Source organism: Carex rostrata, chromosome 33 (genome assembly GCF_964058835.1).
Source record: "Carex rostrata chromosome 33, lpCarRost1.2, whole genome shotgun sequence".
Lineage (NCBI taxonomy): Eukaryota > Viridiplantae > Streptophyta > Magnoliopsida > Poales > Cyperaceae > Carex > Carex rostrata.
In genome coordinates this window covers 4,367,280-4,383,764 of record NC_135950.1, presented here as the reverse complement: position 1 = coordinate 4,383,764, position 16,485 = coordinate 4,367,280, and the positions used below count along the sequence as shown (strand labels likewise).

Sequence of the window (16,485 nt, the reverse complement as noted above, 5' to 3'; positions counted from 1 at the left end):
CTAAAAAACAAACATTTTAACACACCTCTTCTATTTCAAATTATGTCTTTGCAGCTAAAATAATTAATTACATCACTACAATAAAATTTAAAATGAGATATCTCTTATACCGGAATTAAAAAAAAAAAAGAACATTACACGTATTACTTTCTTAAAGAAGAGACAAAAATTACTAGAACAGTGCCTATGCAATTATAAAATTAAATTAACTTAAGCACATGGTCAATAACTACTGAAATTTTCTGAGTGACTTGCTACTAGATAAATGCTCAACTACAAGAGTGAGGCTATGAAAATGTACTTGGAGGATATCATGTTGAGCGGTTCGGATAAAATGTTTCAACTTTGAAAATAAAGCTGCGGATCCATAGCACGGAGCTATCCGCGCATTGCAAAGTACCATAGCCTCACTCCAACTGCAATTTAAAAAAACCACTATGAATGGTCTTTATGCCTCCATTTTTGTGCCTACCCTGCCACCACTTTTCAAAAACACTTCAACGGCAAAATAAAACCAATAGATATTCACTCTTTTTATGTGCATGGCTGCATGTTGGTTATTTTTATGGTCATTGCGAAAAACAAAATATTGTAGAGAAATCACCCATATCCTTCGAGTTTTTCCAATCCTCAAAATGTCACAATCCTTCACATGCATGATGCATGCACACAAAGTGCTAAATACCACATTTATTTTTTTATTTTTTTCCATTTGAGTTGTAGGATTTACTATTTGTTTTCCAAAAATGGAGGTATGACAGACGCAAAATAACGGAAGCATTTCAACCATCTTAAAAAGAAAAGAAAAGAAAAGACAGAATTGAATCATTTTTATCAATTTTGGATTGGATTTGGTGGCATGGCCAAGGGGTAAGCAGGGGACTGCAAATCCTTTATTTACAGTTCAAATCTGGGTGTCACCTTTCCACAAGATACTTAGGTTTTCTTTTCTATATCCCATTAAAGGATTTGATTAACTCTTTCCCTTTTGTCTTAATTTGTTTTACATTAGATCAATAGATTGAGAATTGTTGAAAGATGGACCCACTGGCATAACTCACTTTCAATCTCTTGATTTTGTACAAAACAAAACTAAAAATAAAATAAAAAATTTGGACGTCAACCCTGGTTCGCGAAGTAGATCAAGCTCAATGGTTCCAATTCATGATTTGATGCCAATCATATTGCTTTTGAGGCTAAGTTCATTAACCTAATTGGCAAACTTAAGCTCATATTAACTTCATTCACATAATCATAGAGCTTTTCCGACATAATTTACACAAAAAGAACTTAAATTGCTGATTAAAAAGAAATGGGTGTACCTTAACATGATAGCTAACATAAGCATGAAATGTTAGCAAGTTCCAAACCGTTCTGTCTAGCTTTTTGCCCTCCATATGCCGAGGATTTACCACTGTGTCAATAATTCCACCAAAATTATATTTTGCATTGCAAGTAAAACAATTCAGAAGGTCTCTACCATTCCAAAACTGACAGGTAATAGGATGACTGGCACAGTGCCTGAAAAGACAGTACTGACAACTGAAGTTGTAGTCCTTGGTTTCTGTTGGCACTGTATAATGGAATTTGCGTAATAAATTTTAAATTATTACCAAAAGTAACAAAACCAGCATTTGCAGCAAGTGCACTTCCAGGGGCTCCTTTCAACTCAGGAGGAGGTGATTGTGACCACATACAAGTTGGTGCATTATTCAATGCAGCTGTTCGCCTTGCCTCAACAAATTCCTTTCTAGAAAATAATCATGTCATGTGCTTTTTCATGTGTCAGAGAAAAAAAAAAAAGTTCATAAGTGAGGGAATGTAGAATTACTTGCAAGAAAGAAGTTGCCAAGACAATATCAATCGAGTCCTGGAATCTCATAGGATAAATCACTGTAACTCTATCTGCCTAACATTCAAGAAATATAAAATGTTATCTATTAAAATACTCTGTTAAATCCTTCTTATTGTTTCCATCAAGACTGGTAAGTGATTAATTACCTGGGGAATGACAAAGAATGATTCATTGGGACGATGAACAAGTGCCACAGGTTGCCCTGCTTCAGGCCCCACCGTCTTCATGCTGAGATTTTTCAAAAAGACCTTGAGTGGGGCCCCTAAAACCACTTCTCCAATAGATGCAATGTGTACCAAGATAGAATTCTTTTGTTCTGGAAGAATATCATGGGAAGAAAACTTAGCCAAGTAACTTTATTTTCAAGCTCTGGTAACAAACTTTTCTGGATTTGTATCTAATGGTGATTTGATAACTGAACTAGGCGTGACACGGATGTCTACTGGTAATCTCAAGGGTACGTTTGGATTGAGAGTGAAGTTAGTGAGAATAGCATGCTAATTCAAATTTGGAATAGTTGCTAACCCAAAATGTTGGGTTAGCGGAATAGCACACTAACCCGAGCTAACCCAAGTATTGAGAATAGCTATTTTTCCACCCAAATGTGGAATAGTTGCTAACCCGGATTTGGAATAGTCACTAACCCAACTAACCATGCTATTCCTTGGCACCCAAATGCACCCTAAAAGAAAATTTGATTTTTTATTATCATTAGCCATTGAGTATCAGTTGGATGATCTGTTTAACAAAACCATACTGGTACTGGTAGCAATCCTTGGCATGGTGTATACAGTAATAGCAAGACCAAAATGACCTTGGAAAGGTAAATCTCAGGACCTTCTTCTGATGGCAATTTCGCCAAATTGATTTTCAAAGTGAGATCAAATCCGTCTTTTGGTGGGTCGAGGATCTGTACAACAGGTCCATATGCAGCCTTTATAGCCTCAATTGCACCAAATGGGAGGCCATCAAAAGATACCGCCTCTTGAGGTGGTAGAGGTAATGCTACTGATAGAACCAACACTTTAGGGTTCCGCATAGAAACCTGACAATAGAGCATCATAAACTGTTAATTTAGCGGAAAATGCAAAATACAAGCATCAAGAGAAGAAAAGATAACCTGGATGTGGTAACGAACATCATCGAATTCTACCGTTTGACAGTCGATATCAACTCCCTTGTCTTGACTGTTCAAAATAGATGAATCAATGATCTTATGATTTTGCAGTAGAAGGGAAGTAAAGTCGAGCGAGAGAGAGAGAGAATGAGAGACCTGAGAAGGCGATCATTTAAGATCTGAAGGAGGAAGCGAGATGGCGATCATTTCAGCTGCACTATTGATGAGAGAGAGAAGGAGAGATCCGACGAGCAATTTTTCACAATCAGACCTCAAAAAATGAAGTCATATAACCTGAGGTAAAAGAAATTTTGAGTTTACATCTTCACCGGTCGATCTGTTTTGGCACGAATATTAAAGAGATGCAGAAATTTTGTGTTTTGATGCACGGTGCGGATCTAAAGTTATATATTCTGTTACCCCAGAGAATATGTGGTTCCGACGCTCGGGAAATCTTTTTCTCATCTTTGTTTTTAGTCTTTGTCTCTGAGGTAACAGAATGTTTATGTTTTGATCGGTACTGTCCATTTAGAATAGGTGGCCTTCAATAATCGTGTGGATTCTAATTTTACGCTCATGATCTACAAGGAAATATTCTGTTACCTTAGGTATATGAAATCTTTTTTTTTTTAGTTTGGTCCTGTCCACTTATTAATTTTGAAGGTATTGTAGCGAATTTCAGGCAGTTAAAATTCGTTTTCAGGGTATTGTAGAGAAATTTAGATATATGATCTTAACTTTATCAGGTAGTATTTATCAATCAAAAATTTAAAATTAGTTATTTTTCATTTAAACTCGTTCATTTTATTTATATCTCCAATTATAATTTAATTAATTAAAAATACTAATTAATACTGTTAAAAGAATAAAAAAATAGATTTTTGCTCTTATCCCTTCCTTCTTTGAAACAACGGTAGTATGAATTGTTCATATATAAAATTAAAATTGCTTCATAAATAACTTTTAGTGGTGTTATGTTCAAATACAGTTAGTTCCTACAATTATCTGTGTATTTATATTAATAAAAAGGTTTATAGTTATCAAATTTCTGTTTTAATCAAAATACATCTTTTAACTTATACATACAAATTATAATGTATTAATAAAAAGGAAAGACCTGGTTATTAATAAAAAAGATTATATTTCAACATTAAAATGTGACCTCACAATTATGATCCTCTACAATGCTACATGATTATAATAATTGCACACTTGATACTCTACAATGCTATATGATTATAAATTTTTGTAAGACCCGGTTATTTTTAATAAAATATTTATTTAAATAGGTAAAAATAAAAATTACGGGAATGGTCAAACGGAACATATCAGTGAACATGAATATGAAATTAAATTATTTAGGCATATCGGTGAACATATCAGTGAACATGAACATGAATATTTATTTATGTATTAAAATTTATATAATGAAAGAGAGTTGTTATGGATCTGCAAAAGTACAAAAAATCATTGTAATCTATGTAGTCTATGAAACAAAACAAAGGTATAGATAGGAGCTCACATTTGCTTAATAGAAATTTTTATTTTTGTATTATGACCTTTCTAATTACATAATTTCTAATGGAATCAGACCAACCATAAAATTTCATGTTCAGTATAGTACTCAAAGTGTATGAAAATCTTTATTGTGAATTTGCAACTTTAAAAGTTTCATCTTTCTTAAAATTGTGCCATTTTGTCCATGCCACAAACCGTAGGGAGCAAATAAATTTTGAATATAAAAAAAAAATTATCTTCTTGCTGTAAAATGAAAGACATGAATTAACGGTTGGCAACCTAATCCATAAAGTTGGCTCCGCATTATAATTTATTTTATGCAACATCTATTATTATATTCATTTACAATGGCTCTTGCAAATAATAAGATCTTCTCGAATAAATAATATAAAAATCTACACCAAAAACATTTGCAACGGCACCTTGCAAATAATAACGGCTTGCACAAAAAAATAATATAAACAAAATCCTTAAATTTATTTGCAACGGTACCCCTTGCAACTAGTGTGTGGGGACCGTCTAGGACTCATTTGCAAGCACAAGAGAACGGGTAATCGCAACGAGTTTTAACAAAAATATAATATCTAGCGTGTTTGGGTTGGGTCTTATTATTTGCAAGGGGGGTATAGGAGACATTAGGAAGAGTCAGTAGAAGACATTAGCAAGCGTGATTATTTGCAAGCGCTGTCGTTGCAACTATATTAATTTATTCAGAAAAAATCAAAAGCTCAATTTCTATTGCAAAGGCCCTTCCTACGCTTGCTAAAACAACTTAGTCCCATTGCTATTACTGGAAATTCTAGTAGTGAAATGAGGAAGGAATGAAGGTATTAATTATGGGATTAGTTATGGAATTACATTTGAGAGAGAAATAAGGAATCAGACCAACCATAAAATTTATGTTGTATAACCATCCCGCATTTGCTTAATAGAAATTTTTATTTTTGTATTATGACCTTTTTAATTACATAATTTCCAACAGAATCAAACCAATCATAAAATTTCATGTTCAGTATAGTCACAGTGTATGAAAATATTTATTGTGAATTTGCAACTTTCAAAGTTTCGTATTTCATAAATTGTACAATTTCGTCCATGCCCAAAACTGTGCTGGTGCATCAAAAATCGTTCTAGTGCATCAAAAGCTGTGCAACTGCATTGATATTTGTGCGGACTGCACAACCCTCCATAAAGGCAGTTTTCTGACATCTAAAAAGGTACTTTTCTAAATTGTAAATTTCTAAATCGGTCCATCAATGATTTGATCTTTGTCTAAATTGTTCTACACGTTTATGAATCACACCCTAATGAATATATTATTTGTCTATAATCTTATTTGATCACTTTAATTGATAATAATATATGACAATAAACAATTCATAATTAGATTACATAGACGCTCAATGTTGGCATTAAATCTAACGAGGTTGACAATAAATCCAACATTTGCAACTTTAAAAGTTGAGGACACTAGTACAAAAAACCCCTTCACCGACCCTTTATTACTGACTATTTTAAGCAAAGCATCAGTGTTGCTCATACTATACTGACTCTTTTATTAAATAATAGTCAGCGTTGCAGTTCAACACTGACGCTTTAAACACAGTCAGTGTTTGTTATCAACACTGACGGCTTTTCCAAAAACAGTCAGTGTTGGGTATCAACACTGACTGTTTTTCAAAACAGTCAGTGTTTAGTACCAACACTGACTCTTTCCAGAAACAGTCAGTATTTAGTACCAACACTGACTCTTTCCAGAAACAGTCAGTGTTGAGCACCAACACTGACTGTTTTTAAAGCGTCAGTGTTGATATTCAACACTGACGCTCGAAAAAGAGTTAGTGTTTAGTACTAACACTGACTCTTTCCAGAAACAGTCAGTGTTGAACACCAACACTGACTGTTTTTAAAGCGTCAGTGTTGGTGCTCAACACTGACTCTTTTTCGAGCGTCAGTGTTGATTGTTTTGGATGTGTTTATGTTGTGTTGTACGTGACAAGTTAATAATATTTAGTGGAAATGGAACATTTACTTTGTCTTTTCCCATTTTCTAATATTTTGATTAAATTGAATAAAAACAAATATCGCTGACATGGCAGCGAAATGAAATTAGAATTACTTTCAGGGATGCAGCACACGTGAAATTAATTAAAAGTGATCTAATTTCAAAAAATGTATTTGCAATTACAAATCAATTGCACCAATGGAGATCGGGGTTGTATGATCAAAATTAATGGAGACATCTATTGGTAATTATGACCCTTCATCACCCATCATCACCCATCAAACGATTCATATCAGCAGATGATGAAATTTATGATTTTTGTACCGCAAATAATATGAATAAATTCCAAAAAAAATATTTCCTACTTTTATACATAACTTGTGACCAAATAATGTTTGTAATTATCAATTTCATATAATTTCATCAATATTTGTTCAAACAAATTGAGCTAATAACTGTGGACCGTTCATTTTCTTATGAATAATCAACGGGTGATCTGCAATCAAATAATTCCTAATTTATTTTAAAATGATCATGTTAGTACCAGGAACCTTAAAAACAAAAAATAATTGGAGTTCCAACAATTGTAAGCTTCGATCCAATGTGTAATGTTTATAGCCTTACGATCTTGTTATATTCCGTTGCTTGGATGGATGTGTAAATGAACATCAAATTAGATCAAACTCACAGACAATGAATTTAATGGAACACTCTTTGATCTGAACAGTTCCGATCAACCAACGGACGACGTTTGTCTTTGTTCCTTCATTATCTCATCCAACAAGAGTTGATGTTTTATAGTCTTTGATGTTTGACATAAGTCCTTGATACAACATGCATGCCGACATTTTTTTTTTTACCCAAAAAATAAATTATTTTATTATAAATAACCAAAATCAGAACAAAATTTTATTTCTACGTAAATAATATTTACGGTTCGAATTAGGAATTCAAACCGTAAATAATATTTACGGTTCTAATTTTTTTTTTTTTTTTTTTTTTTTTTTAATTCAAACCAGTCAGACGAGAAGCTACAAAGGATACCGCCATGTGGCCACACATTTCACGTGGATTGCATCGATCACTGGCTCTCAACCAATTCCACGTGTCCCCTATGTCGTGTGTCTCTTCTCCCCACCCCCACAAAACCTGCCCCTCCTGATTTAGAAGCCCAAGGCAATGCAACTCAAGAGGAAGATGGCCATTTTGTTGAGCCAATTGTGAGCGGTGATGATGGCAGTGCCGGTGAGGAGAGCAGAATGGAAGAGGGCGCTACGGAGTGCGAGGCGGGAAAACAGCAGGGCGAGGCGTCAATTAGAGTTGATTTAGAGGCGCAATGATATTTAGAGGGTCACAGGTTTGGCCTGTTGGTGATGTTTTATTTTAGATTTGGTCTGTGTATAAAGGATTAGAATTGTAGGAACTTTATTTTTATGCAATAAATGTCTTTGCTTCCATTTTTGTTCTTTTTATTTTAATTCTTGAAGAGCCAATTTAACCCTTTATTTAGGAATTCCTTAATTGATGCAATTCACTGACAAGCAAGCACTGACGCAATTAAATTTTTACTTATACTGGCCGTTAATTGAGGCAATTGAGGCAATATTGTACAATTTAGGATTGATTCAGGATTGTTCATACTTAGAGGATTATTTAGGAATTCTTGCAGAAGCAAGGATCAATTGAGGTAAAACTATATGTTTAATAGGGGTGTAATTGCATAAGGGCCAGTTATTGCAGAAATTGATATGGTAACTAAGAGGGCCTCAGCCCTCAGGTACAAACATTGTGCAAAAGAACACACCCCGGCTTGCTGACAGCATCGGTAAGTTTTTTCTGGCGGAGAGGCGAAACAGGGAGAGAGGAGAAAAGGGTCAGGGATTTAAACAGTTCGGACCGTAAATTTTATTTACGGTTTGAATTATTAATTCTAACCGTAAATAATATTTACGGTTTGAATGCCAAATTCGAACCGTATATAATATTTACGGTTTGAATTGTTCGTTCGAACCGTAAATATTATTTACGGTTTGAGTAGAAATAAAATTTTGTCTTAACTTTGGTTATTTATAATAAAATAATTTATTTTTTGGATAAAATTAAAAATGTCGGTGCATGCACAACTATATAATTTAATTTGTCAAAATTATTTAATAATGCAAAAAAAATGTTCTAATATTTAATAATGCACAACTATATAATCGTGCTTCGTATTTATACAAAATGATGTTGAATTGAATTAAAATATTATGTTGACATTGTAATGTTAAACTAAATAATACTTTATTTTAAGGACTTAATACCCAACAATAAATATTCATGCATAAATAATAATGCAAACTAAGATCAAAAAAATTTTCAAATTTTTGTCTGGCGCGGAGGGAAATGAAATTTTGAGTTACAACTTCAGAAAATAAAATTCAATGGCAAAAATCACCGACGGCTATAAAAAACAGTCAATGTTAACATCCAACACTGACTGTTTTTTTTAAACAGTCAGTATTAACAGTCAATACTGACTGTTTAAAAAAAAAAAGTCAGTGTTACAACTCAACGCTGACTGTTTTGCATAGTCGTCGGTGATTTACATCCAACACTGACGGTTTTGTATATCCGTCGGTGATTTTCATCCGCTCTCAAAATTTTATTTCCCCGTCAATTTGCGCCATTTTCCTTCTTTTATGTCCAAAAATTTTCATTTCCCCCGCCCTCCTCTATCCCTCTTTTGTGATACCGCACTAGATCTGACGCGCTCCCATTCTCCTCCTCCTCTCCACCGATCATCTCCTCCTCTCCACCGACCATTCTCCTCCTCCTTCTCTTAGGCTACTCTCTCTGTCGCCGCCTCCGCCATCAGATCGCCTCTCTCCTCCGCCTCTTCACCCATCGGCGCCTCTCCTCCCATCCTAGCGCGTCCTCCACTCTCCACCGATTCTCTCCTCCGCCTCTTCACTCATTGGCGCCTCTTCACCCATCGACGCTGCTAGCTTGATGCTTCTGAGTTCTGATCAATAGTGCCACGAAGCCAAACGTGAGTGTGTTTTCTTTCTTTTTTCACTTCTAAAGCATTTTTTAAATCATAACCTAAAAAGTCAATCCATCTACCTAGGCTGAAATTAACCTTAATAGGCTTGATTCTGGTAAATTATTCACTGTGGTTTACCGTTTGTTGTGCATCCTTGAAGATACGAGCTTTGCTTTTTAGTTTATTTTGTCTCTCTTGTGTGTCTACCACTGTTATCCATTTGTTTGGGGGCAGAATGGACTTCTGTTGCCTTTACGCCTTCCTTTTAAACTATGATGAAATTACTAATATTTTGTAGGCCTTGTTGTTCTATTTGATCAAATCATTATTAGAGAAGTTTCCTACCTTTTTTAAACAGTTGTTATTGAAACAGGATAAATTTGTTCATTAGATTTGATATAAAAAATTAAACGCTGGTATTGTCAGTATTAATAGGCATATGTCAGTATTAATTTATGGTAGAAAGGTATTGTATTGAGATCTTGCTAATAGATAAGTATTTACTCAAATTTGAAATTTGAAATCTTTTTTTCTCAACATATAGCTTATATGCACAACTAATTCTGAATGATGCAGGGATGAATACTATGCATGGGGGCTTCATCAAATAGCTAAAGCCGTTAGCTTTTTGAATAATGATTGCAAACTAGTAAGTATCTTTACTATAAGCACATCTGAATTTACACTCTTATTTCTCTGTAGTTTATTGTTGTCTTTCATTTTGGTAATTCCAGGTTCATAGAAATGTGTGTGTCGAGTGTTGTTGTCACTCAAACTTTGGATTGGAAGTTGCATGCATTTGATGTTCTATCAGAATTTGATGCCAGTAATGAGGCCGTGAATAGCCCCATGCTGGTAACTATTACTGTTCATGTTATCTGAATCTCACTAGGCTTGTTAAAGGCTCAAAACTTTTTGTTGCTCGACACTTCCTAATAGGAAAATAATGTACCTTTTGTAGCAATATGACTGGAATTGTCAAAGTCAGAGTGGGCTACAACAACAAAATTACCTCCATGGTCCATTGACGGTTGGGGCTTAGGTCAGTTATTATCTCTTATATTTAATTAACTTCATTTAAAAAGTTTTAATTTGATCCAAAAAGCATTCAGAATTGCATTGTGAAAACTATAACTACTTTGATCCAAAAATACGATTTTTTATTCTTTGGTATATTTTTGAATACTTACAGTGGCATTTATAGAGGTATGAAGTATTGAAGAGAATTTTATATGTGATTGGCCAAGCCAGAAGATCAACACTTGAACAATTGAGCAGGTATTTTTTTTTCTCTCCTTATACAGGGAGAATGCCAGATAGTACTTAATTGTTGTTCCTTGTTGAATTTTTTTTTATTGTTTTTATTGATGCATAACTTGACATCAAGCCGCTATCTAGCCTCTATCTAGCTTTTGGCTCCATAACAACAGTATGGTACCCCTGTATGCTTTTCTAAAAAGAAATATTTACAATATGTTGTCAGAAATAATATGCAATTTATAAAATCTTAACTGATTTGGTTTCATTTTGCTTCAGGTGAATATGCAACAGCATGAGCTACATCAATAGCCAGCACCATCATGGTTTGTTCATTAATCTCTTAAATATATTCTTGGATAATTTTATTAGAGTGAGGCTATGGTAATATGCATAGCGCATATTGGTCCGCGTTATGAACTCAAAGCTTCGGTTTGATAGTCCTAACGACCGATCCGAATATAGTTCAACATGGTCATTATGCAAAAGAATATCATGTCTTCTTATTTTTTATGCTCACTGCATTTTAATTCTGAATTGTGTGAGCATATTTCTGAATTCTGTATTGGGATGCAACAATGAAAAGATGCTTCAATTTTTTGTAGAAAATATATTGGTTAAGGATGGAATAGTTAAAATTGCGGATTTGGGGCTAGCAAGGGAACTTTACTCGGAGCCTCCTTATACTGAATATGTCTCTACGAGATGGTAAGTTAATTATTTTTGTTCACTAAATGCTTTAAAGTTTGACCCTTGAAATTCTACTGGTACCTCAAAAACCCCAAATGACCTTCTGTGACAGATCAGCCAGTGCAGGCTGATCAGGAGTCCAAACCAAAAATCCACATGGACAGTCAGATAGAGGACTCAAAAACACACACTTTAGACCCAAATTTTACATTCATAGCATTTTTCTATGATTTACTAGCTATTTTTAAAGTTTGCTTTCTGAATCTCCAAAAAAATGCTGTCTCTGCATCTTTTACCAATCTGCCCCTGCATTCAAGCATCTGTTAAAAATAGTTAGAAAATTACTAAAATCCTGAAACTTGGCAAGAATGTAGTTTAGACTTTCCTTTACATTTCTATAAAAAGAACACAAAATTTGACTTTGTAGATTGTCCATAATGAATTTTTAAAGATTGGCTGACAGCAGCTAAACTCAGATCTGGGTTGGTTTTCTTTCCATTGATCTATCTCGATCTTCTCTTCCTACTTTAAATCTGTTTCTTTTCAATTGCTAAAACAACATTGCTTATGTTCTTAATTTTGCTTAATGGGTGAGCTTGCATTAATTTGAGAATAATTTGCAGAGTGAGTTTGCATGGAGTGAATACACTTATACGGTATATTGTCATACTACCCTCTTGTCATACACTTTATCATTGTGATATTAAATTTAATGGCACAAATTCTAATTTTCACTAATTGCTATCCGTAGATTGTACTAGGTGAAGTGGCAATGTGAGGTTGATTACGTTGAATAGGCCTCGTCAATTGAATGTCATCTCTTCTCGGGTGGTACTATCCTTTATATTAGTTATAGGTTGCAAGAAAGAGAAGCATTTTTTATTTAAGTCAAGTAAATAGATTTTTGATGGCAATTAACTTGGATAATTTGGTGTCTTTTGTGTGTTTTGTGGATATATGGCATGTAATTTGGATAACATGTAATTTGATAATTTTTAATGACAATTAACTTGTTTGGTGTCTTTTGTTTGTGATTGTGGCATATTAATTTTTTAATGTCAATAAATGTTGAATGGTAATATATGGCTAGCAAAACAGAATCATGCCAACACAGAAAAAGAGTCGGTGTTGGTGCACAACACTGACTATTTTGAAAAAGAGTCGGTGTTGGTGCTCAACACTGACTCTCTTTAAAAGAGTCAACACTCTTTTGCAAAACAGTCAGTGTTGAGCACCAACACTGACTCTTTTCGGAAGAGTCAGTGTTGAGCACCAACACCGACTCTTTTTCAAAATAGTCAGTGTTGGTTGACCAGTAATACTGACTGTTTTTAAAGAGTCAGTAAAAAAAACCTTCGCCGGTTTTACTGACGCCGCTATAACAGTCGGCATAGGGGTATTTCAACAGTCAGTGAATGTATTTTTTGTACTAGTGGGAGGGTTCAAATGCCTCCATTTTTAAAAAATTTAATAACTCAAAATTTAAATTTTAAAATTCAAAATAAAATCGTTGGATATGAACTTCATCATTTTATCTATGCAAGTGTAAAAAATTATGGACTTTCAACTTTGTTTGGTTGTCATCTTGAGCTTGTAAAAATGTATACTAATGTGGATAATTTATAGATGTTGATTTTTAACTTTTTTATTTATAAAAAGCAAAATCAAAATGTGATAATTTTTTATGGACACATAGAGAAAATAACATAGATCACATCTAGCGGTTTTATTTTGATGTTTAAGTTTTAAACTCTGAGTTATTTAAGTTTTTAAAAATAGAGGCATGATGGAGGCACAAAAAATGGAGACATTTGAACCCTCTTAAAAGTTTCATGTTTCTTAAAATTGTACAATTTCGTCTATGCCACAAACTGCAGGGAGCAAATAAATTTTAAATATAAACAAAAAATAATCTTCTTGCTGTAAAATAAAAGACTCGAATTAAAGGTTGGCAACCTAATTCATAAAGTTGGCTCCCCATTTTAATTTATTTTATGAAAAAAATATTCACAATTAGTTCAATGTTATATATTTCTAATCATGCATACAACCTCTATTATCATATTCATTTACGGTCGGTCATGTGGCATATATGATGTTTCCTTTAATCAAGGACAAGAACAAAATAGAAATCTAAGATGATAAAGAAACAATTAATTACTAGTAAATACATGAGAAAAAAAGAATTATGATACTTTAATTTTGGTTAGGGAACAAAATTAATATTAAATGAGAGCTTGTGACTAGTAAATATATTTATTAGGTTTTTTACATATTAATATTAGCTCACGTGAATTGAGGAACACCAGCAGATGAATATTAGCTCACGTGGATATATATACAGGGGAATGCCAAGACTTCTCTCTTAGTCAAATGGTAAATAACGAGTTTTGTAATTTCAACATTTTAATCTCAATTTGTTACCTTAGAACATTCGCATTTTAGTTACAATTTTTTATTTTTTTTTAATAAAAGTGGGGGAAACCTATCAGTTTCATTACGAAATTAAAATTAGTTCTACGATCTAAATCCATTAACATGTTAAATGTTACAATACAAGTACAAAAAGACAACTTTTTATGGTTCTAATCAAGAAATAATGAGTAATAACATCATACCTCCATTCATTTTTGTGTCTCATCTTTTCCAACAAAAATAAGACCAGCCTTTTCAAACTGCAGGACCATTTCGGGATTCACCTAAAAGGATAAAATAATTAATATAGTTAAATAAAATTGGATTGATGACAAATACTTAATTATAGAATTTGGAGAGAGAAATACATAATTTTATAGTTTTTTGAGTAGAGTACAAGTACGTGTCCCAAAAAAATAAAAGCATGAATTAATTTGCATGTGCTTGACAAAAGGAGCAAAAAATAATGTTCATACTCTCAGGTAACACAATACTTGAACTTAGATACCGATCGTTCGATCGTAATAATTCCACCAAAATTATATTTTGCATTGCAAGTAAAACAATTCAGAAGGTCTCTAACATTCCAAAACTGACAGGTAATAGCATGACTGGTACAGTGCCTGAAAGATAGTACTGACAACTGAAGTTGCAGCCCTTGGTTTCTGTTGGCACTGTATAATGGAACTTGCGTCATAAATTTTAAATTATTACCAAAAGTAACAAAACCAACATTTGCAGCAAGTGTGCTTCCAGGGGATCCTTTCAACTCAGGAGGAGGTGATTGTGACCACATACAAGTTGGTGCATTATTCAAGGCAGCTGTTCGCCTTGCCTCAACAAATTCCTTGTTAGAAAATAATCATGTTATGTGCTTTTTCATGTGTCAGAGAAAAAAAAAGTTCATAAGTGAGGGAATGTAGAATTACTTGCAAGAAAGAAGTTGCAAAGACAATATCAATCGAGTCCTGGAATCTCATAGGATAAATCACTGTAACTTATCTGCCTAACATTCAAGAAATATAAAATGTTATCTATTAAAATACTCTGTTAAATCCTTCTTATTGTTTCCATCAAGACTGGTAAGTGATTAATTACCTGGGGAATGACAAAGAATGATTCATTGGGACGATGAACAAGTGCCACAGGTTGCCCTGCTTCAGGCCCCACCGTCTTCACGTTGAGATTTTTCAAAAAGTCCTTGAGTGGGGCCACTTCTCTAATAGATGCAATGTGTACCAAGATAGAACTCTTTTGTTCTGGAAGAATATCATGGGAAGAAAACTTAGCCAAGTAACTTAATTTTCAAGCTCTGGTAACAAACTTATCTGGATTTGTATCTAATGGTGATTTGATAACTGAACTAGGCATGACATGGATGTCTACTGGTAATCTCAAGGGTACGTTTGGATTGAGAGTGAGGTTAGTGAGAATAGCGTGCTAATTCAAATTTGGAATAGTCGCTAACCCAAAATGTTGGGTTAGCGGAATAGCACACTAACCCGAGCTAACCCAAGTATTGAGAATAGCTATTTTTCCACCCAAATGTGGAATAGTTGCTAACCCGGATTTGGAATAGTCACTAACCCAACTAACCATGCTATTCCTTGGCACCCAAATGCACCCTAAAAGAAAATTTGATTTTTTTATTATCATTAGCCATTGAATATCAGTTGGATGATCTGTTTAACAAAACCATACTGGTACTGGTAGCAATCCTTGGCATGGTGTATACAGCAATAGCAAGACCAAAATGACCTTGGAATGGTAAATCTCAGGACCTTCTGATGGCAATTTCGCCAAATTGATTTTCAATGTGAGTTCAAATCCGTCTTTTGGTGGGTCAAGGATCTGTACAACAGGTCCATATGCAGCCTTTATAGCCTCAATTGCACCAAATGGCAGGCCATCAAAAGATACCGCCTCTTGAGGTGGTAGAGGTAATGCTACTGATAGAACCAACACTTTAGGGTTCCGCATAGAAACCTGACAATAGAGCATCATAAACTGTTAATTTAGCGGAAAATGCAAAATACAAGCATAGATAGAAGAAAAGAGAACCTGGATGTGGTAACGAACATCATCGAATTCTATCGTTTGACAGTCGATATCAACTCCGTTGTCTTGACTGTTCAAAATAGATGAATCAATGATCTAATGATTTTGCAGTAGAAGGGAAGTAAAATCGAGCGAGCGAGAGAGAGAGAGAGAGAGAAAGAGAGAGAGAGAGTGTGAGAGACCTGAGAAGGCGATCATTTAAGATCTGAAGGAGGAAGCGAGATGGCGACTGAAGGAGTATCATCGATCGCTTCCTTCGGCTTGAAGCCTTCAGCTGCACTATTGATGAGAGAGGGAAGGAGAGATCCGACAAGCAATTTTTCACAATCAGCCCTCAAAAAATGAAGTCATTTAACCTGAGGTTCCGACGCTCCGGAAATCTTTTTCTCGTCTTTGTTTTTAGTTTATTCTCTGAGGTAACAGAATATTTATGTTTTGATCGTTACTGTCCATTTAGAATAGGTGGCCTGCAATAATCGTGTGGATTCTAATTGTACGGTCATGATCTACAACGAAATATTCTGTTACCTTAGGTAATATGAAAT

General features: G+C 34.1%; 2 protein-coding genes and 3 long non-coding RNA genes across 9 annotated transcripts in view; 3 read left to right on the top strand and 2 right to left on the bottom strand.

The window, feature by feature from the left end:
* The window catches only part of LOC144548389 (uncharacterized), a 46,442-nt gene that overhangs the window by 16,207 nt on the left and 13,750 nt on the right, over positions 1 to 16,485 (bottom strand). The window lies entirely within an intron of this gene.
* On the bottom strand, positions 84 to 16,257 carry LOC144548721 (actin-related protein 2/3 complex subunit 2A-like). 4 transcript variants are annotated; one of them, XM_078297448.1, is made up of 8 exons: positions 16,123 to 16,257; positions 2,976 to 3,042; positions 2,693 to 2,900; positions 2,002 to 2,171; positions 1,832 to 1,909; positions 1,614 to 1,746; positions 1,323 to 1,414; positions 84 to 416 (listed from the first exon to the last, which is right to left on the bottom strand). In XM_078297448.1, the coding sequence occupies exons 1-8, from the start codon at positions 16,182 to 16,184 to the stop codon at positions 408 to 410; spliced, it is 819 nt and encodes a 272-aa protein (XP_078153574.1). In that variant the 5' UTR covers positions 16,185 to 16,257; the 3' UTR covers positions 84 to 407. The 4 variants fall into 4 exon arrangements, with proteins under 4 accessions (XP_078153574.1, XP_078153576.1, XP_078153575.1 ...); XM_078297450.1 differs by lacking the exon at positions 84 to 416 and adding an exon at positions 445 to 1,092; XM_078297449.1 differs by lacking the exons at positions 84 to 416; positions 16,123 to 16,257 and adding exons at positions 994 to 1,092; positions 3,129 to 3,203.
* Positions 2,820 to 16,234, top strand: LOC144548723 (uncharacterized). Its single transcript, XR_013509436.1, has 3 exons — positions 2,820 to 2,923; positions 2,954 to 3,098; positions 16,101 to 16,234. It is a non-coding gene; the product is annotated as an uncharacterized LOC144548723 (long non-coding RNA).
* Positions 9,245 to 10,347, top strand: LOC144548276 (uncharacterized). The gene is made up of 3 exons (XR_013509332.1): positions 9,245 to 9,526; positions 10,097 to 10,169; positions 10,255 to 10,347. It is a non-coding gene; the product is annotated as an uncharacterized LOC144548276 (long non-coding RNA).
* On the top strand, positions 10,513 to 12,489 carry LOC144548722 (uncharacterized). 2 transcript variants are annotated; one of them, XR_013509434.1, is made up of 5 exons: positions 10,513 to 10,562; positions 10,713 to 10,949; positions 11,057 to 11,103; positions 11,383 to 11,485; positions 12,219 to 12,489. It is a non-coding gene; the product is annotated as an uncharacterized LOC144548722 (long non-coding RNA). The 2 variants fall into 2 exon arrangements; XR_013509435.1 differs by having other exon boundaries at positions 10,514 to 10,562; positions 10,713 to 10,798.

Coding starts and splice junctions, on each gene's coding strand:
- LOC144548721 (XM_078297450.1), bottom strand. CDS start 16,184: ATGATACTCCTTCAGTCGCCATCTCGCTTCCTCCTTCAGATCTTAAAT. Junction 1,747..1,831: donor TGGCAACTTCTTTCTTGCAA/GTAATTCTACAT, acceptor TTTTCTAGAAAG/GAATTTGTTGAGGCAAGGCG. Junction 1,093..1,322: donor ATGTTAGCTATCATGTTAAG/GTACACCCATTT, acceptor TTTTATTTTTAG/TTTTGTTTTGTACAAAATCA.